The sequence below is a fragment of the Labeo rohita genome, chromosome 25, assembly GCF_022985175.1.
Source record: "Labeo rohita strain BAU-BD-2019 chromosome 25, IGBB_LRoh.1.0, whole genome shotgun sequence".
Taxonomy (NCBI): Eukaryota; Metazoa; Chordata; class Actinopteri; order Cypriniformes; family Cyprinidae; genus Labeo; species Labeo rohita.
The window spans coordinates 21,497,424-21,518,615 of record NC_066893.1 but is presented as its reverse complement, the minus strand read 5'-3'; the positions used below and the strand labels follow the sequence as shown (position 1 = coordinate 21,518,615).

The window sequence follows — 21,192 nt, the reverse complement described above, 5'->3', positions numbered from 1 at the left end:
TTGTGGCAAAAGGTTCTTCAGATTATAAAAAGTTAAGAAATAGAGGTTCATTAAAAAATTGAATGACTGAATGGTTCTTTGTGGAAGCAAAAATGGTTCTTCTATGGCATCGTTGTAAAGAACCTTTTAAGCATCTTTATTTTTAAAAGTGTATTGCACTGATACATTGTACATCCCTACTTAAAAAGAAACTGAATGTGTTAATGGCAAAAGAATATAAAATCATCTTATCCAATGATTCTTATTTATCCTGAGATTTCAGGACAATCATCAAGGACAACAAAAGCATCATGAGAGCTATAAAGTGTCCAATTTTTTGTCCAAGTCTATTGGTGACCAAAAATGTGCACAGTTTGTTTATAACGAGACTGCAGAGAAAAATACAGTGCCAGACTGAAAGCTTTTTTTTTTTTCCCTGCCGAAAACTAAATAAATAAATAAAAAATAAGCAGTCTAAAAGCTGTACTACCCCTCAATCTTTCTGACAAAACAATGAAAAGCCTCAGCTTCTAAAAGCACTGGTAGCCATCCGTGCATAAAAGCCACGAAGCCGACAATTACTCTTTAGTGTGGACACGGACGCCTGTGTCAATATATAGGCTATATAGAAAAATGTGTTTTTGTCTTCAAAAGATGCATAAATGCTAACTTGCCAGCACTGGCACTATCTCTCATTTAATCAAAGTTGAAGCGCTTGATGACTCTGCCATGTGCTTCGCTCAATAGCCGAGGCTCCAATTCATCTCAAGATCAGATTTTACAGGGGACTCAAAGAAAAAAAAAACAGCCGTCTTTTATAAAAGAAGCTCGGTTGCTCTTTACAACACATAATTTTGTTGAGAATCCATAATGTGCCTTTCATCTGTAAGGAATAAATCCCTCTGATGCAATCTGCTCTCTATAAGACCGCCTCAACGTTTCGCCTATTGACACAGTCATGCATTTTGCTTCTCATTTCATGGACTCGAACCGATTCAGTTCAGGATAATGATCTTGACAGCCAAGGCATTTGAGATGCGCCATACTTCCTGTGCGGCGGGTTGCTGAGGTGTGGGGCTGGATTCCCCCTACTTTCCTTCACTGATTGATCATGATGTGTGTGTGTGGACACCGAGAGGGTAACGAATGCTTGTTACGGCTCCACTGTTGCCACGAAGAGACTGTCACACTTTAAGTAGCTGCCGAGGGTATTAGCAGGAGTGAAGACAGTAACTTCCACACGTTAGTAGCTGAGTGAGGCGCTCCAACAAGACTGTGGCAGTGTTAACAGATTCGTTAAAGAAGATTTGCTTCTGCAACTTTGTAAGCTGCCCTGTTCTGAGGAGATACCGAATTTGGAGTCTTTCCTCTCTGTCCTTCTGCTGTGAGATTCTGAACAGAGTAGAAAAAAGAAAAAACAAGAGAAAATCTTTGGCAGGAAGCCCAGAGTGCAAGAGATTTGAAGCAAATCCCCCTGACGGCAGAGCGATGGGCTGCTGGGAGATTTCAGGGTGGAGGGATGAAGAAACGGTCTGGGGGTTAAAGAGGCGGGATGGGTCTACCCTCCATTACGGCTGATCAAGTGATGCTTAATGGCCACGAGTCTATTAAAAAGGAAGAGTAAACATCCAAATGTCTTCAGTGCGCTAAATTAAATCTAAGCTGATTTACAGAGCGGGAGAAAGGCAAGACAGATATATTGTAGACTATGCATCTCTAAATATGCTCTTCAAACATAATGATGGAAAAAATGGAAAGTGCCGTGGAGAGTAGAGGTCACTGGTCGGTTAATTTCAGTGTTGCTGCGGCGGGCGAATGATAGCTGCTACAAGACAGAGAGACACACAAAAAAAAAGCCTTGAAGACAGACAGAAGCGTCAGAGACGTTGGAGGAAGTGCTCCCTATGGACAAACCAAAAGGCACGTTTTGCAGTTATGAGATTTCCTCTAAAATGCATTTTTCATGAGTATTTAACAGCCGTCGGTGCACGTCTCTGAACGGCAGGTGCTTCGCTGACTGCATTAAACCTACCGAACAATCTGGTTTCCAAACCACTTTATATTCGTAAGAAAACACTAAGCGCTGCAGTTGCTCACTGTACATCACAGCTTAAATCAGTGCACCAAAAGAAGAAAAGCAGATGCAACACCTAGCGAGCTGCCTATCTTGATCAAACGCAGCCAAAATGCAATCTAGGTAGGTGGCGCGCTAGGTTTTCGAAGTTTGCAGTACGCATGTTTACCCAAGACGGATTCTGGCTCTCGTTACCTGAAAGAACCTCTAAAACATTTACAACCAAAGAGCTTCTGCAATATGGCATGTTTGTTGCAGCCTGACAGATCTGGCAACCCTGCTGTGAATGCACTGATTGGAACGGCAACAAAGAAGACGGGTGAGAAAGAGAGAAATTCGTACCTGTTGTCATTCAGCTGTGTGTATCTGGGCTGAGGGTCTGGATCTCTGTCGTTCACATCATAACTGGCGTCGGGATCCTTCAAATAAAAAGGGACATAAATGGAAAGGATCATATTTCAGTGCTCAACCTTAGGGTTTTGTGCTGTCACTGAGTTTGAGAAATACACTGGATTTTATTTTGCATTGCTTGGATGCACGCCTACAGTTGAAGTCAAAAGTTTTCAAACACCTTGCAGAATCTGCAAAATGATAACTATTTTACCATAATAAAAGGGATCATACAAAATGCGTGTTATTTTTTATTTAGTGAATAAGATACTTCACATAAAAGACGTTTACATACAGCCCACAAGAGAAAATAATTTTACATACATTTGATCCACAGCTGTTTTGTTTAGTGATAGTTGCTCAAGAGTCCCATGTTTGTTCTAAACAGTTAAACTGCCTGCTGTTCTTCAGAAAAATCTTTCAGGTCCCACAAATTCTTTGTTTTTTCAGCTGAGGGACTCATATGCAACTATTACAGAAGGTTAAAATGCTCACTGATGCTTCAAAAGGAAACAATGCAATAAGAGCTGGAGGGGGGGGGGGGTGAAAACTTTTTGAATTTGAAGATCAGGGTAAACGTAACTTATTTTGTCTTCTGGAAAACATGCAAGTATCTACTATAGATCATTCTGTTCAAAAGTTTTCACCCCCATCTCTTAATGCATTGCGTTTCCTTCTGAAGCATCAGTGAGTGTTTGAACCTTCTGTAATCTGAATATTCAAATTAGGGATATGCAAAACTGCATGTTTTAATAATAAGCACTAGGTATAAATAGGCTAATTTAGGGTCATGTCCACTGCACCAATATATTTCTTAAGAAGTGATCTGTCTACTGATATAAATTCAATTCGTAGAGATGGTTAGGGCGAAATGCCGCAAACCCCTGAGACACCTGAGGCAAGAACGATTTAAGCAGAAAGCATTATGGGAAAGACTGTACAATAAGGCTGAAAAGAAATGTTCAGTAACCCCAAATACCTCATAAAGCCACTATGAAAAGTCAAATTTTTATGCAAAACCAGGTATTATGTTGAAGTTTTAATAATCCTGACTGATTTGTGAATCTGAACATTAAGAAATCAGTGAACCAGAAATGTGCAAAATTACATATTATCAAACTGACTAGTAAGTGGGGCATCTGAATGACTCATCAGTGTTAATGAAGCCCTGTATAATTAGACTGATTCAGGGTCATGTCCACCACATGCAGATCAGATGTGTTTCTTATGGGCTGCTCATGTAATATGTGTTTAGACAGAGTGCACTGGCATGAAACAGAACGGTTTGAGGCATTTTTGATGTGACGGATTGGCCAAAGATGTCCATCTGCCTGTGTGTTCAAAAGCAATGACTGCACAGTGCTTCCAATACGTAATGTTCATTATGCTATGACATACATTTATAATAAAAGGCAAATTTGTTGCACATGTGGCATTTTGATGGCTGTAGCAGCAATGCTTTAAATAGTATGAATTTAATAAGACAGCTTTACGGATAGAGAGTTTACCCTAGCAGTGCTGACAGTCTAACATCACAACATGTCTGCGACATGCTATAACCATCTCTAAAAAGTCACACCTGTTAATTCATTATCTTTAATCCAAAACAGCTAAAAATAAAGGCAAAAATCTGACTAGGCAGCTCAGGTTTTGAAACAGTCAATAAATTAATTACAAATGAAAATGTCAATGTTAATGAATTAATAATAAATGACAAGTTCATTCTTGAGAGGGCAGAGCTCATGAATGCTCATAAATGCCTGAAGAACTACAGATAATTAAATCTGCAAACACTATTCATCTTAGCTTTATAAAGCCTTATATATAAAATAAAAAGTCAGAACATCAGAATGATGTAGATCTTAGTCAAAATGTTTTAATTTAAAAATAAGTTAATAAAGTTCAAAGTTCCGATCTAAATCAAATGATCTGTGATACGCGCTCCAAAGTCCCAATCTGAATCAAGATTTGTGAACCCGCTCCGAAGTTCTGATCTGAATCAAAAGATTTGTGAACCAACTTTGAAGTTCTAATCTAAATCAATTGATTCGTGATACGCGCTTAGAAGTTTCGATCTGAATTAAAAGATTCACGAATCCACACTGAAGTCCTGATTTGAATCAAATAATTTGTGAACCAACTTTGAAGTTCTTATCTAAATCAAATGATTTGCGATACACCAAACTCCCGATCCAAAGTCCCCGATCTGAATTAAAATGATTAAACAATTTGCGAACCCTGAAGTCTTGATTTGAATCAGTTGTGAAGTCCTCATTTTAATCAAATTATTTGCAATAGGCGCCCTAAAGTCCCGATCTGAATTAAATAATTCGCGAGCCCACACCAAAGTCCTGATTTTAATCAAATTATTTGCAATAGGCGCTCTAAAGTCAAGTTCTGGATTAAACAATTTGCGAACCCGCACTGAACTTTCGATTTAAATAAAATAATTTGCGGCCTGCGGTCCAAAGTTCCGATTTAAATCAAATGATTTGCGATACGCGCTCCAAAGTCCCAAAATGAATTGAATGATTTGCAAACCCACACTAAAGTCCTGATTTGAATCTAATTATTTGCGATACAAGCTCTGAAGTCCCGTTCTGAATTAAATGATTTGCAAACCCGCACCGAAGTCCTGATTTGAATCAAATGATTTGCGATCTCTGAAGTTCTGATCTGAATCAAAACATTTGCAAACCCGCTATAAAGTTTTGATCTAAACCAAATGATTCACAATATGCGCTACTGTCACGAATCTGGTCGGTGTCCCGCTGTACGCTCACCACCAGATGTCACTCTCACCCCATCATCACACTCTGACTGTTGTACCACACCCCGGACTACATCTCCCGTCATGCATCACGCTGATTGCGTCAACACATGTGACCAATCAGCAGCACCATAAAAGCCCCGGTCTTTCCCCATGCAAGTCACGGATTGTTGATAGTGTTTCTCCAATTGTTTAGCGTTCTCTTGTTTCTTGTTCCTTGTGTTTTTGATTCCCTCGCCTGGCTCCCCGTTTTTTGACTGATCGCCGCCTGCCTTCGGACCATCGCTCGTCATCTAGGACTATTCTCTCTCGTCTCGCCTCTGACACTCCTGTTACCGTTGATTTGACCCTGCCTGTACGACCATGTATCTGTCTCGTCCCTATAATAAAGGCTCGCAAATGGATCCGCTCGCCTCTCGTCCTTTACTCCACATTACAGCTACAAAGTCCAGGTCTAAAATAAATGATTTGCGAACCTGCACCGAAGTCCTGAATTGAATCAAATGATTTGCAATCCACACTCCGAAGTTTCGATCTAAATCAAATAATTCATAATACGTGCTCTAAAGTCGTGATCTGAATGAAATGATTCGCGAACGCACCAAAGTCCTGATTTGAATTAAATGATTCGTGATCTGCGCTCCGAAGTTCCAATCTGAATCAAAAGAAAACAAAAATAACAATTTTATTCAACAATTTCTTCTCTTCTGTGTCAGTCTTTGATGCACGCTAACAGGAGTATCACAAAGCACGCAAAAGAGAAGAAATTGAATAAAGTTATTTTTGTTTTCTTTGCACACAAAAAGTATTCTCGTAGCTACATTTTGATCCACTGATGTCACACTGATGTCACATGGACTATTTTACGATGTCCTTACTGCCTTTCTGGGCCTAGTGATAGTTGCGTTGCGGTCTATGTAGGGTCAGAAAGCTCTTGGATTTCATCAAAAATATCTTAATTTATGTTCTGAAGATGAACAAAGATCTTACAGGTTTGAAACAACATGAGGGTAAACAATTAATGACAGAATTTAAAATTTTGGGTGAACTATCCCTTTAATGCATCCTTGCTAAATAAAAATATCTTACTGGCCACAATAAAATACATAAATGTCACTCTTCAAAATGTTTTCTGTACATTTTGAGGAAAAGGATGGCTCACATAGTTTCTCGCTAGATCTGGGTGATCTTTCTCAATGCCATCATCCAGAATGGTCACGACCACTCCTCTTCCTGTGAATCCCTGGGACCAGGCCTCCTTCACATTCAGGTCTCCATGACTGGGGTTGTACTGCAAGAAAAACCATTTTTACCATCAGTCAGATTTTACATGCATGTTCACCAGAGGTGGGCAAAACATGAAATTGTTCCTCAGTTCTTTTATTTCCCTTCAGCAAATGCAAATGTTGGTCTCTGTAAAGCTCCTGTGTGCAGCACAGCAGAACACAAGCCCTCCTAGCCATTCTGGGAGGAGGGAGTTAACAGTCTTTGACCAAGACCTCCCAGTAGGGGAAAGCCCACCTGCAGGACTTTACACACACACTCACTCATTTTTTACTCTTGCCACTAAGAAAGGCCCAGCCGCAGGAGCTAATGCTAATGAAAGATGACTGCTCACACAGTCACACACTTCTTCCTCCCAGATGACAGCCTGACGGCAGGACGATCCCAACTAGGTGTGGAAACTCATTCCTTTTAACCCGACAGCTTTTTCCCTAGTGAAGTTCTCGTCCTATCTTCTTCTCTCGCTCTATTTCATTTCCTCACACTTTGCTTTATTCTCAATGCCATCTGTTAAAATGGCAAGGCTGAATATTTCCTTCAACGTCAAAAGACGAACATTAAACATAAATGTGGAAATTGGGTACAGAAGCACAATGAAAACTTCAATTGACACGTCTTCAGATAACTGCCCCCTTCGCAACCCTCTCTACCCCTGCAAAAAGCATAAAAATAAGCAGACAGAATCAAATTGCTCATCGTTCTGTGTTGCTTCTTCAGAGTAAACAACTTAAAAAGCATTCATTCCCTTGTCAACAATGATACAATCTCCATTTTCTAGTATGAAAGCACAAAGCACCCGCGTTTCGGGTAATGTTTGACAGTAACACGTACAGATGTGGCTTAAAAGAGGTTGTGAAGGAGGCGAATTTAATAGATTAGTATGCTAATGGAGAACGGCAGCTCTGGCGTTTGTTTTGTCATCCGTGGCCTAGGATGCTCTTTGGTCGTTCGGTTCACGCATTAATATGTTTAGGACTAGGACTCACGCTCTGCATACAGAACAGAGCTTTAAAAGGAGTTATGCAAACAAACATTTGAAGACACACCGATGTGAGCAAGTATTCATGAAAACACCCACACATAGTAATTATTTTGTGTAAGTTTTATAGAAACTCAGTGAGTCAGACTTATTCTGAATCTGTCATCACTTAATAAAATGATTTAAAAAGATTCGGTGAAGGTTAATATAATGTTGTGTCTTCTCTGTCGGTGAACGTGCGCACCAATACATCAGCTCTCTTCGCTTTTGGTTGTTGTCTGTGGTGAGCATGCAGGTCTTCAGGACTAACCTGAATAACAAATATTTATTCATGGCTTATTTATGCCACCGTTTGATTTACCACAATAAAATGTACAACTCATTTCACATCTGTGATGTGTTTTAGTGAAACAGAATGTTCTGTAGGAAATACTGTAGGGTGGAACTTGTGCTGTCCACCATGATTTGATAGGATATTATAGTGCTGTCGAAATTAGTGTGTTAAAGGGGTCATCGAATGCCCATTTTCCACAAGTTGATATGATTCTTTAGGGTCTTAATGAAAAGTCTGTAATATACTTTGGTTAAAAATTCTCAATGGTTATGTAAAACAACACCGTTTTTACCTTGTCAAAATCAGCTCTGCAAAAATCATCCTGTTCTGGTCGAGGCTGCTTTAAATGTTAATGAGCTCTGCTCGCCCCGCCCCTCTCTTCTCTCTGTGGAGTGACGAGCCTGTTTACTTCAGCCACATTTAGCCGTGTTTAGCCGCTAAACTTGCTAACTAGCACGTTATTAGCAGTGATTGCAGAGACTCATAAAAAACCCTTACACTCACTGCAGGTGAAGCTGGATTACGAATGATTTGACGCATTTATGTAGATCGGGAGGCGCATTCCCTTCACAAACAAACTTAATTCACTGCATCTGACGCCACACCAACAGGCATCTGAGAATACATCTGAGCATCTATATTTCATTTAGTATTTAGTGCTTGATAACTTCATTTAATTTCTGAATATTTCCTATTTGCTGAAGGGCACAGGTGAAGTTTTTTGTTTTAAGTTTACTTAAACTAGAAGTTGTTTAAAGTCTAATAAATGTTGAACGACTATAGTCAATGGGTAAATATTAGGGGAAAAAAGAACAATTTCCCAGAGACATCAGTAATGTTAGTATCAGATATTAAAAATACACCGTCTTCGTTGTTTCTACATTTATTTGAATGTGAAATTCTTTGAATGTGAAATTCTTGCAATCTAAAAGTATATTCAAAAACTTCAGTGTTAGTTGTGATTAATCGCAATTAATTGCGAATAATTTCAGAAAAATTTACGATTAATCAGTTTTAATCCATTTTTTTAATCGATTGACAGCACTGCTATTAAAATAATATAGGGTTATTTTGGAATCCCTATAAAAAATGTTAAAACTGGTTAAAAACTTGTTAACATAAGTTACAATGTTATCTTTTCTGAGGTATATAATGTTAAGTGACTATTCACAAGCTGTTTTATTCATGGTATAATACAGTAAATGTTTGGACATAATATTTACCGCCTTCCATTCATTATTTATAGCGCCAGCCACCCAGTAAATCGCAATCATTTTATGCTTTGTTGCTTTTAATACAACACAGCTCAGCTTTCAAATTCTGTCAATTTTATCACAAAATACAAATTATAAATGTGTTTTTCCTCTTTATTTTAAGTTTATAGCACAATATAAAAGTAAAGGAAATTAAAAAATTAAAAAAAATTAAAAAAAATCTGCCATGCCACTTTAAAGAGCGTGAAAAACATTATTGTAATAGACATATTGTTTGTATTTTGCTATAAAACTGACAGATTTTGAAAGCTGAGATTTTGGAATTTCTCCCAATCTGGGACATTTGCATGCACAATAGGCTAGAATATACTCTCAAAATATTCTAACTTTAATCTCGTAATTGATACAAATTAATTCACGTAATTTTTACTTTATTCTCAAAATATTCTGACTGTATTCTTGAAACATTTAGACTTTATTCTCGTAAATTCAACTTCATTTTCGAAATATTTAAACTTTATGCTCACAATATTTAGACTTTATTCTCGAAATATTATGACTTTAATCTCATTTTAGATTTTTTTTATTTTTTAACGTGCCGTAGTTTTGGACCCCATTGACTTTCATTGTATATTTATAATATCTTCTTTGTACTTTGTGGTTAGATAACTCTTTTCGAATTCTACTTAAATCCAAATAATCACCTTAGAGATAACATTCAGTTCACTTTAATGTAGTTTGGGACACTAGAAACTAGGGGAAGCTGAAAAGGCCCTCTTTTGAACTCCTTGCTTGTTCTCGCCAATCAGATCCACCTGGTAGCCTTGGTTTGGTCAGAAAAGTTATTTCAGAGGCTGCGAAAGTTTTTACCTTGTGATGAAAAATTCAGAAAATCATTTCTGTCCTTAGAATAACATGCACTGATGTATCATTCAAAATAAGAGCAGAGATTTATTAACCAAGTAAAGAAAGGATGTATTTTGATGTCATGTTGTGTTGAGACTATAAGCACACAGAATGCTGTTTATATACTTCAGAACAGACATGGGGGATTTACAGCGGGAAAGAATCAGAGAGAATGTGAAAGCTCACAGATCAAGGGCAGACTCCTTTCCACTGTAAAAATGCTTTAGACACGGCACATTCAAAAACTAAATGTACAACCACAATGTAAATATATACTGTAGCTTTTCACATACCAGGTACCACTGCTGGGGGAATTTGGGATCTGTGGGTTCAGCATGAATGTCTCTCTTGCGTCTCCGCTTGGCAATTTGCTGCTCTGCCCAAATCACCTGAAAATAACACACACGCACACAAACACATTAGAGGCAATATCTGAAATATTACACACCTACATCCTTGTAAATCACACTCATCTCCATTTTCACCTTTAACTAGGGACGTACGTCCCTTCTGCACAGCTTGTCCTCACTCTAAAAATACCCACATTTCACACTAACTTGTGCTGCTCTTTTCAGTCTGCTGTTTTACAGCATTTCATTTAGCTCTGTGTGAGTGTGTGTTAAAGAAAGAAATTGATTTCCTTAATAACAATATTTGCTTTAAATATTTTATTATTTAAAATTTTAACAGACAGTCACTTGTAATTACACTTTTTTGAATACAAACATATAAAACTTGCATTTTAACATTTAAATATAACATAAGAAAAATAATATTAAAATAAATAAATACAAAAAAAATAAAAATAAATAAAAAATACATTCCCCCCCACATAACAACACGACCCGTAAGTGCTATCCAGTGATAATAATAACAATATTTGAATAAGCTGACTCTTTTGTTGCTGTTTTTATGAAGTGAATTTTAGTTTAAACATCTGAGACAAACACTTACATGAAACATCACTTAGAACTGCGGCAAGTCTGTTTTGTGTGATGAGATGGACATGGCTAACATACAGCGCATGGACATTAATATCGCATCTGAGATATTAGCAGCGGAGGTTGGAATCTAATCAGGAACCAGAGACTTCTGGACGTATGAAGTGCTCTCTCTGCAAAACAATTGTTTTAAATGAGCTTAAAGGTCTACAGGGCATCTACCTCATATACAGGATTCATTTTTCTCTTTACAAGAGGATGACCAGAGAGCCTACTGATTAAATCGATTAACTCTTGCCTCTTCTCATTGTTATATCACAAAAAGATAGGTTGGAAGAAGTGTCATTCTTGGAAAAGACACCTGTACACCAGTGTGGCATTTCAGCACAAAGCATTGTTTATATAATTACATGTCTGTGTGGAAACTGTAATTTACTGTACTGTCTTTTTTATTTTGGTGTCAGTGAGAAGAAAATGAACCAACTCTTGGTTAATGGATAGGAAAAGAACATATAGTCGAGACATTTTTATATTGCCTTGGACTCTCATAGTACTGTCCAATTTGCAACTGAATCACTCATTTAGAGTGTTTATTTTTTCATGAATCAATTCAACTGACTGACAAATTAAACAACATGGTTCGAATGATGAATGGAAGCAGCCAACTAAATTCCGCAATGAATTGCCTGTGATTACTCCCTCACTCAATGAATGACTCAAAATGAAAGCTTATGTTATGCACTTTTTGAAAGAAATATAATGCAAACTTCTAAGGTTAATAAAATGAAAATCATTTGACAAATTTTTTGTGCATAAAACAATATGTAGTTAAAGATACATCCGTAACAGTTTTAGCTTAATAAATTAAACAAAAAATGTAAATATATATTAATATAAATCAAATAAATGTATGTATGTAAATAAATATATAAATATAGCTGCATGCAGCAATTACTAGGGTTTAAGCGTTTTAAAGCATTTAAGCACATATGAAAAAAGCACAACATATTATTTATGAAGACTGTAACAATCTAAGTCAATGATTAAATAAAGTTTTTTGGCAAATCCAGGTCATTTAGCATAGAAATATTATGTTTTTAACGTTTATGACTGTTATAGCGACAGCTGTTGTCCGATCTCTCCCTAAAACTTTCCAATCTTGTTTAGAATCACCTGCCGCATGTGCTCAGCAGGTTTCATGAAGTTTTGAGTTTTCATTTAGGCTTTATGGGCTGTTGGGTATATTTGGACAGGCCATTTTTCTAAACGACCCTGTTAAAGTTTCCCAAAGAGTGAATTTTTTGACAATTATTGACCTAGAAAGTCCAGAGAGTTGTACTGCAGTGTATTTTTTCAAATTGAGTGAAAAACCTAGGAATGGACCCAGGCTCGCCCCAATCGGTACTCCTAAACCGTCAGTCACAGGCTCATGTGTCTTATGTCATTGGAATCCTTGGCTCCCAACGGACAAAACACACACCTCAGATTTGATCGTGAGCATGCAAAATTTTGGGGTATTTCGCATTTTTCGAAAAACCTACTTTTGTGAACTAGTCCTAGGTTTTTCCCCTGACTGGAAACAAACTAGTGCAGAAAGATTCTCTGGAGATTCATTATCGATAATTATCAAAAAAAAAGCTGAACTTTTAACTCCAAATGACAAACTCCAAACACTTCTGTATAAGCTCAATCTGAGGTCACAGTAAAAAAAAAAATGCAGAGCTTGGCCACTTGGTGGCGCTATAAGAGGGAAAAAACATAAAAATGGCTACAACTGCACAACCATTTGTCCTATCAACTTGCTGTGCACGGTCTTAGTCTGAATTGGTCTTGAAGTGTCTACAAGGACGTATTTAAAAAAAACATGGCCACCATCGGCCGATTAAGTTTAAGCACCTGTTAGATAAGGTTAACCAAGGCCGATCGAAATGAAACTCGGTGGGCTTGTTCGACTCATGGGCCCAAAGGTCTGACAGAAATTTTTCGCATTCCAGAAATCTTTGCCTCTAGAACTGCTGCTGTCAATCAAATTTTTTGTTAAATGATTGAGAAGATGTAAAAAACCTACTTGTGTTAGCAACCACTGCAGTACAATTCTCTGGACTCTCTAGGCCAATAATTTTCAAAAAGATTTTTTATTTACCCTTTGGGAAGCTATAACGGGGTCATTTAAAAAAGGGGCCTGTCCAAATTTACCCAAAATCCTATAAAGCCTAAAGGAAAACTCAACACTTCATGAAACCAGCTGAGCATATGCAACAGGTAATTCTAAACGAGCATGCAAAGTTTTAAGGGGATCGGACCACAGCTGGCGCTATAACAGTCATAAATGTAAAAAAAACCTGGATTTGCCAAAAACGCTTTTTTGAATCATAGATTTGGTGGTAACAGGCTTGCTAATTAACATCTTTTTCACATGCTTAAATGCCTTAAAAGTGCTTGAACCCCGGTAATCACTGCTTGCAGCTATATTTATTCATTTTTGCAGTGCCACCAAGTGGCCAAGCTCCGCAACTTTTTTCATGTGACCTCAAATTCAGCTCTTACATACATGTTTTGAGTTTGACAAAGATATCTCATTCCATTCAAAAGTTACAGCAGTTTTAGTAAAAGCGGCTTTTGAACGTTTTGGCGTCCCTTTGTGATGGAGAGTTGAAACTTATTTTGATAATTATTGATATTCACTCTCCAAAGAATCTTCCCGCACTGGTTTGGTTGGTCGGGCGAAAAACTCGGCACTAGTTGCAAAAGTAGGTTTTTCGAAAAATGCAAAATACCCAAAAATTTCGCATGATGGACAAATCCGGCGTGAGCCAAGGATTCCAACGATATATAACACCTGAGCCTGCGGCGAGCAGTTTAGGAGTTCAGTGAGTGATTTTGTACTTTTTAATCGCTGTAGCACCCTCGTCAGGCCGACAGGGGCAAGACTTGGTGATGCTGCAGACGGTGTGAGTACTACCATCACTCCAATTTTCACCACGTTATGACTTACTGGTCTGCCCGATCAGTTTTACATAGAGAGATTGCTGATCACTGGCCATTCTAACAATTACAACAAGGTTTCGTTGCTGCGTCCTTGAACCCCTAAATATAAGTTTTATGCTTTCCAAGTCTGCATTTATTTAAATAAAAAATCTGTAAAAACAGCAATACTGTGAAATATTATTGCAATTTAAAATAACTGTTTTGACATGCTTTAATATATTTTAAACTTTATTCCTGTGATGAAAACCTAATTTTCAGCAGCCATTTCTCCAGTCTTCAGAGTCACATGATCCTTCAGAAATCGTTCTGATATGTATCAAAAGAATCTGTTGGAAAAATGATCAATGGTTGTCTACAAAACAAAATGCAGCATTATTATATTCATTTGAGTAGCATGCGTTCAACTAGTCTTCTGTTGAAAGCCAAGGGCGATTCACACAAATAACCACACACACACACACGTACGCTTGAAATCCTTTGAGTCGTCCTTTACGCCCTTGTTTTGCAGTAATACCAGTGCTGGGCTAAATTTATCACGAAAACAGCAAATGTGGAGCAAGGCCAGGTCAGATTTGGAGGAAGAATGCATTTCCTGTTCCTTTCACGTCTTGCCACCCTTCGTTCCGCAGCAAACTTCTGAGAAGTCCACTTTGACTTTTTGTGAGCGAATGAAATTTCGTGTTAGCGAGGTAGAAGACGCTCACGTACCTGCTTTCAATTTGGTATAAATTCCCATCGCTGGAGGGAATGTGCTTACAAGCGGCAGCCTTCAGAAATCTGCTTCATTTGCATAAAACCGTGCTGACCTCGGAATGCAGAGCAGGCGATGCGTGTGTGTGTGTTGTACGCGTGAGGCTTGTGCCAAGATGAACCCTGGCAACGAGAATGCCTGACCCGCCACAACAGAAACGGGCCCTGAGCGGAACCCTGATGCTGTTAGCCTTGCATAAATAGAGGCTAGCACACAAGGGAGCAGCAATCCAGCTTGTATCTTCCCCTCTCTCGTTCGCTGCTGTCATGGATCAGTGTTAGGAGTCATCCGGTCTCTTTTACTGGCGTCTGGTGGGCAGGTGGGGTCCGAGAGGGCATCGGTATTAGCCGTGTAGTTGGATCTCCGGAGTGTGCACTGAGTTTTAACTAGTGTCTGAAGCTTCAGAGAGTGAAGATAAGAGGCTTGTCAGCAGGAGATCTATGGAAGCCTGCAGCCAGCGGCCCAAATATGCAGTCGCTCGGGACGCCTGTGCTGCTCTCAGATAACTTATCGGCACAGCCAGAGTCCTGCACTTCAGTACTACCACATACACACACATCCACAACACCTCATACACAACAATAATCACAGTCAGTCAACCATCTGAGACTCTGGCCCAACTACTTTGTCACGGCATGCTAATGACCTCTCCTCCCCTCTCGTCTGGCCTCCTCTTGTACTATCTCCTCTCCTAATGTCTCATCTGTTCCCCTCCCTTCTCATTTCTCTTCTTACCTCAATCCCTCTCATCTCTTAACTTCCTGCTTCGTCAGTTCCTCTCCTCTCTTGTCCCATTTTATCACGTCTCCTCACATGTGTTTCCTATCTTTTCATATTTTCTCCCTTCATTTTTCCTCTCTTCACATCTCCTTTCCTCTCATTTCATCTACAAACTTCTTGGGCTGTCTCACCTTCTCTTGTTGTCTCTTTTTCTTTCCTGTTGTCTGGTCTTATCCCATCTTCTCTCCTTTCACCTCTTTTAGTCTCCTTTATCTTCTTTCCTCATGTCTCTTCTCTTTACTCCTTCCTCTCGTAGTCTTTTCATCTTGACTCCTCCCCTCCCCTCTTCTCATCCCGTGTCCTCTCATCTGTTCTTGACCTTCCATGTCCTCCTTTCTCTGCCCACTTCTCCTTTCTCATCTCCTCATCTCATCTTACTATTTCATTTGTTCAACTTGCTTCACATTTTCTCTTCTTGCCTCCATCTCTTTCATCTCATCTCTTCCTGTCTCATCTGTTGCTCTCCCATATTGTCTCTTCCCATCTGGTCTACTATCCTTTCATAGTTTTTCTTTTCCTCCACTTCTTCTTTTCACACCTCCTCTCATTTTTTATCTCCAACCTCCTAGTTGCATCTAGTCTGCTTTTCTCTTCTCTAGTTTCCTATTATTTCATCTGATGTCCTCCTGTATCTTCTCCTTTCTTGTCGTCTCATCTCCTCTCATCTCTCCTTCCCTCTCTTCTCTTTCAATGCGGTCGCCTCTCCGCTCTGTCTCATCTGTTCCCTCGCTTCTCATTATTTCCATTTCATCTCTTCTCCTCCTTTCTCATCTCTTCTCCTACCATCGCATGTGTTACACTTGCTTGACATTTTCTCTTCTTGTCTTCATCTCTCTCATCTCTTCCTGTTTCATCTGTTTGTCTCCCATCTTGTCTCCTCCCATCTGGTCTACTATCCTTTCATAGTTTCTCTTGTCCTCCACCTCTCTTCACCTCTCCTCTCATTTCATCTCCAATCTTCTTGTGTTGTCTCATCTAGTCTCCTTTTCTATTCTCTAGATTTCTGTTGTTTTATCTCATGTCCTCCTGTCTCCTTTTGTCTCTTCTCCTCTCCTGTCTTCTCTCATCACCATTTCTTTCCCTGCCTCATTTTTCTTTCCATCTCATCTCATCTCTCCCCTCCTCTTTTCCTCTGCCATCTTCTCTTCCTCTCTCTTCTCTTTCAATTCTCATTTCCTCCACCTCTCTTCACATCTCCTCTCATTTGTTCTCTGGCCTTCTTGTGTTGTCTCATCTAGTCTTCTTTTCTCTTCTCTAGTTTCCTATTGTTTCATCTCATGTCCTCCTGTCTCCTCTTGTGTCTTCTCATTTCCTGTTTTGTCTCATCTCCTCTCATCTCCATTACTCTTCTTACCCCACCTTTCATCTCTTCTCTTCTCCTCCCCTCTCTTATAATGTGGTCTCCTCTTCACTCCAAATGTCTCATCTGTTCCCTCTCTTCTAATTTTTTCTATTTCATCTGTCCATTCCCATCTTGTCTCATTTTATCATGTCTCCTCCCATCTGGCCTATTATCCTTTCATAGTTTCTCTTGTCCTCCACCTCTCTACACCTCTCCTCTGATTTCATCTCCAACCTTTTTGTGTTGTCTAATCTAGTCTCCTTTTCTCTTCTCTAGTTTCCTATTGTTTCATCTCATGTCCTCCTGTTTCCTTTTGTCTCTTCTCTTTTCCTGTCTCGTCTCATCTCCTTTCATCTCTATTTCTCCCCTTATCCCTTTTCTTTTCATCTTTTCTCATTCTTCCCTGGTATCTCCTCTTTTCCTTCTCTCTCATCTCTTTCAACATGGTCTCCTCTCCAATCCAACTGTCTCATCTGTTCCCTCCCATTTTTCCCATTTCACCTATTCTCCTCCTCTCTCATCTCCTCTCCTTTTGGTCCCTTTCATCACATCTCCTTCCATGTTGTCATATCTTTTCATACCCTCTCCTTGTCTCGCTTCTCTTTTTTTTCTTCATCTCTAACCTTCTTGTCTTGCCTCCACTCTCCCTGTCCTCTTGCAATGTCTTCTTTCAACTATTGTCTAATCTCCACTCCTTTCATCTAATCTCCTCTTAATGTGTTTTTCTCTTCTCCTCTCTTCTTTTTCCTCTCATTTAATCTCTTTTCATTGCCTTCCTTCTTGTTATCTCTTCCCCCCTCCTACCTTCTCCTTTTTCTTTTATTCCCTCTCTCATGTCCTCCCCTATCATCTCTTCTCGTCCCATTGCCTCCTACCTCACTTCACTGCTTTGTCATCTGTACAGTTGTGTTTGCGAGTGACTTTGCGTGTGTCTCGTCTTTACCTGTGGCTCGGCGTGCAATCGGACATGAACCCCGCGATGGCCGGACAAAGATCTTCTCACTACACCCCTGTGCTGGAAATTATAATAATCCCCGAAAACCTGTGGACACAGACGCACACACACAGAGGTGATATATTAGAGTGCTATTGCAAAGGAGTCGTGTCTTACCCGCTGTACAAGGTCATATGGTCTTACACTCCAGAGGGAAACACACTCATTAACTCCAACACCTGCTCACAGACCTGGCCATCTCTCTCTCCAACACACACACACACACATTCAGGGCAGAGCTGCAAAGGTTCAGCCGCATACATTTATCTCTTAAGTCCTAATACAAAACACGGAACATATCCAAAAACACACACACACCCTAAAAAGAGCTTCCAACTGAGAGACTAATTCTGTGAAAATGATGAAAGGCGGGTTTTTTTTTTCATAACACACACACAATGACAAGTTTGAAGTATTTCTTTGCAATTTCAGGTACTATCTGCACACAAAACTGCAAAATACACACACACAGAGTTTAAAATGTCTAATAGCAGGAGGGATGGGGAAGAAAAGACTCTCTTTTATTAATCTGATACACAGAAACTGTGATTTTGTTGTGCTTCGGTTCAATAAAGCAGCACATAAAAGCAGAAATTTCACTGTATCTGGACCGCCACACACTGATGTGTGGGATCCGGCGCCTAGCTGGGCAGCTCATAACCTTGTGTACTTTGAGCTTGTGTGTGCGTATGTGAGAGAATCATGCCTCTATCATTACTCATCTTGTTCTGTTCCCAGTAGAATGCTGAAAGCAACTTCTGGACAGCCGAATACCCACACGCTTCTTTCGCAAGTGACGTCAATGAATAGATCCTGCACTATACAGTCAAGTGTCTCCTTGCTAAAATGACGTTCATTTATCAAAACGCTTCCCTGCTGTGCTTCTGTTCCCCCGATGCTTCTTGGTTTCCTTTGCCGTCTCCGTCTCTCTTTCTCACTCTCCATGTCCTCGTGATCAATAACATGACCTCTGCTGCCATCATCTACTTGTCTCGCTGAATCTACAGAGGCGTCCCCCCGGGATCATACGGGGACAGAAATTCTTTCTGAAACCAGCAGGACTCAGCGTGAGTGTCTGAAGTGGGTAAATTGGGTAAAGTCGTGCCTGGTGTTCTGAAACCTCTCAGAAAAGAAAAGAAAAAAAAAATCAGATCTCATTAATGTCTCAGTTGTGTCTCCTAGACCAAAAAAGACTTTAGCTTAACGTTCTCCAGAAAAGATATCAACAATGTCATAAACTGTTCCAGCTGCAGCCAGTAATCAAAAGTCAGAAATGCCAACTGATTTCTCATTAAATTCTGCAGAGAGCAAATTATGTGAGCTTTGATATTCATATTAATTTTATAGCTCTGTACTCTTACTTTATGTCAACCAGTGTTTGCTGAGCGGCTGAATCTACAAAGCCACGGCAGAAGAAATTATATTTTATCTGAGTTATGAGTTTGCAGTCTGCCTTGAATGTGATGAGATAAACAAAGTGGGTACCATAAAAATAATAGTAAAACAACACACGCAATCTCTTACACAAAAGCAAATATACAGCGTGGCCAGTGTAGTCCAATTCAGAAACAAATTATTATTTTGAGCCTTTGATAAAACGCTTAAAAACATTCACAAATTTCAGTCGTTGGTTTGAATCTACTGACAAATTACTGCTTGAATCCATCAAACAGGTTACAGAGTTAGTATCTTGTACTATGCATTTTAAACAAAAAAATATTATTAAACACAAGTAATATCTTACTAGCAGAATTAGTAAGTGTATCTGCTATCTGTTATTTCTTAACTAAGAGCCCCATTAAGCCTCCTGTGTTATAAAAGAGTAATCTGTGACAAATAACGGTTCTCCCTGATCTGCCTCAGCGTGGCGGACAGGGTCTGCAGGACTTGTGTAGCATGTTGTTAACTAGGATGGGGTCTAACGCTCTGGTGGCTGAGATCAGCTCCCAGCTTTTACAGTTCAAATCACACTGCATGTGCTGTCAGATGTGTCACAGAATTCACACACCACTTCGTTTCATCCTCCACTTCATTTTTATACTCTGCAAATCACAGTTATTCTGTCTCTTTCACCTACACTAAGATTTTAATACTACTACTACCGTGTCTATAAGTGTGTTTGTGAGCGTACAAGTGATCTTGTGTGTATGAGAGAGAGAGAGACAGAGACGGGGATGGATAAAGATGGAACCAAAAAAGAGAGATGGAAAGACAGATGGATAAAGCTTAACTTTGATCTAAAGAAGAAGTGAAAGTGAACATCATTACTCTCTTTGGCCTGATGTGTGAGTGTATAATTCATAAACTCACAGACCAGAGATCTGAAAGACTCGCTCGCTTCTCTCAGAGCCAATTCCTCTGGACATGACACATACTGAGACACTGTGCCTTTATTAGACTTAAAGATGGTGAGGATGCTTTTATTGGCAGTCTGCTAACACAGCACATCCAGATGGAGAAGTTATTGGACTACATGAAGGAAGGTTCACACACACAAACCTTTGAGAAGCAAGGCATATTTGTTACCACGGTGCTTTACTGCTGTAATTACGGCATCCTGTAAAAAAGAACATAAACTTTTACACTTTTTTATCAGTTTCTGTCAACTTTCCTGGCACTTTCTGGATCATTTTGCACACTCCTAGACCTCAACAGGCTGTTTTAGACAAAAATCCTGTTTTATATGGGATTATATGGGCCATTCTACAGAATTAGTGCAAACTGCTTTCCAACAACCAAAAAACACATTTAAAAAGCTTTCATTCAAATCTTAGATATCTACTAAGATCATTCTATTATTTACTGAAACCCACAGCAGGGCTCGACAATAAGGAGTGCCCGATGGCCCGGGGGACAGCGTGAAAAACGCTCTGGACATTTAACGAATTGGTCACTAGCCCGATCGCCCACTGCTGCGACGTCACGAAAGTTTATCATTTGCACGTGTTTTTAAGCCTTGTTAATTTAAAATTTTAAGAGATCACAGAGAGACGCGTCTCTCACGAACAAATAGTCTACATACAATGTCAAAATACCCGTCCTGATGAGTAACTTTCCCTGAGAGCACACATACATGTCAGAGACGTTTATTTGACGTCTGCATTTACATCTGCAAGACATAGTTTGCTCATCTGCAATACATCTATTGGACATTTCCTATCATATGTCAAATAGACGTCTATTAGATGTCTTTAAGATGTTTATAATTTAGAATGTATGTAAAACTGACATCTTACAGATGTCTGCCAGACGTTTGTAAACAGCAGATGCTTTCCAGATCAAGAGATCTTTAACAGGCATCTTGCAGACATACGTGTGCTATATTTAATCTATACAGTGAAATATTCACTGATCGACTGGACATATTTCAACCATTCTGTTCTGGGCTTGCACACAAACTGCATGCAGTCATTTTTCAAAATGTCTGAGCGTGGAAATATTACAAACCTAAACATCCGTGAACAGA

At 39.2% G+C, this 21,192-nt stretch overlaps 1 protein-coding gene across 1 annotated transcript in view; it reads right to left on the bottom strand.

The window, feature by feature from the left end:
• Positions 1–21,192, bottom strand: part of furinb (furin (paired basic amino acid cleaving enzyme) b) — a 115,114-nt gene that overhangs the window by 50,256 nt on the left and 43,666 nt on the right. Inside the window, exons 3-6 of the mRNA XM_051099989.1 lie at positions 17,676–17,774; positions 10,224–10,319; positions 6,376–6,504; positions 2,396–2,472 (exon numbers count right to left, since the gene is read on the bottom strand). Coding sequence (XP_050955946.1) covers positions 2,396–2,472; positions 6,376–6,504; positions 10,224–10,319; positions 17,676–17,774 — 401 coding nt within the window. The remainder of the gene's footprint in view (positions 1–2,395; positions 2,473–6,375; positions 6,505–10,223; positions 10,320–17,675; positions 17,775–21,192) is intronic.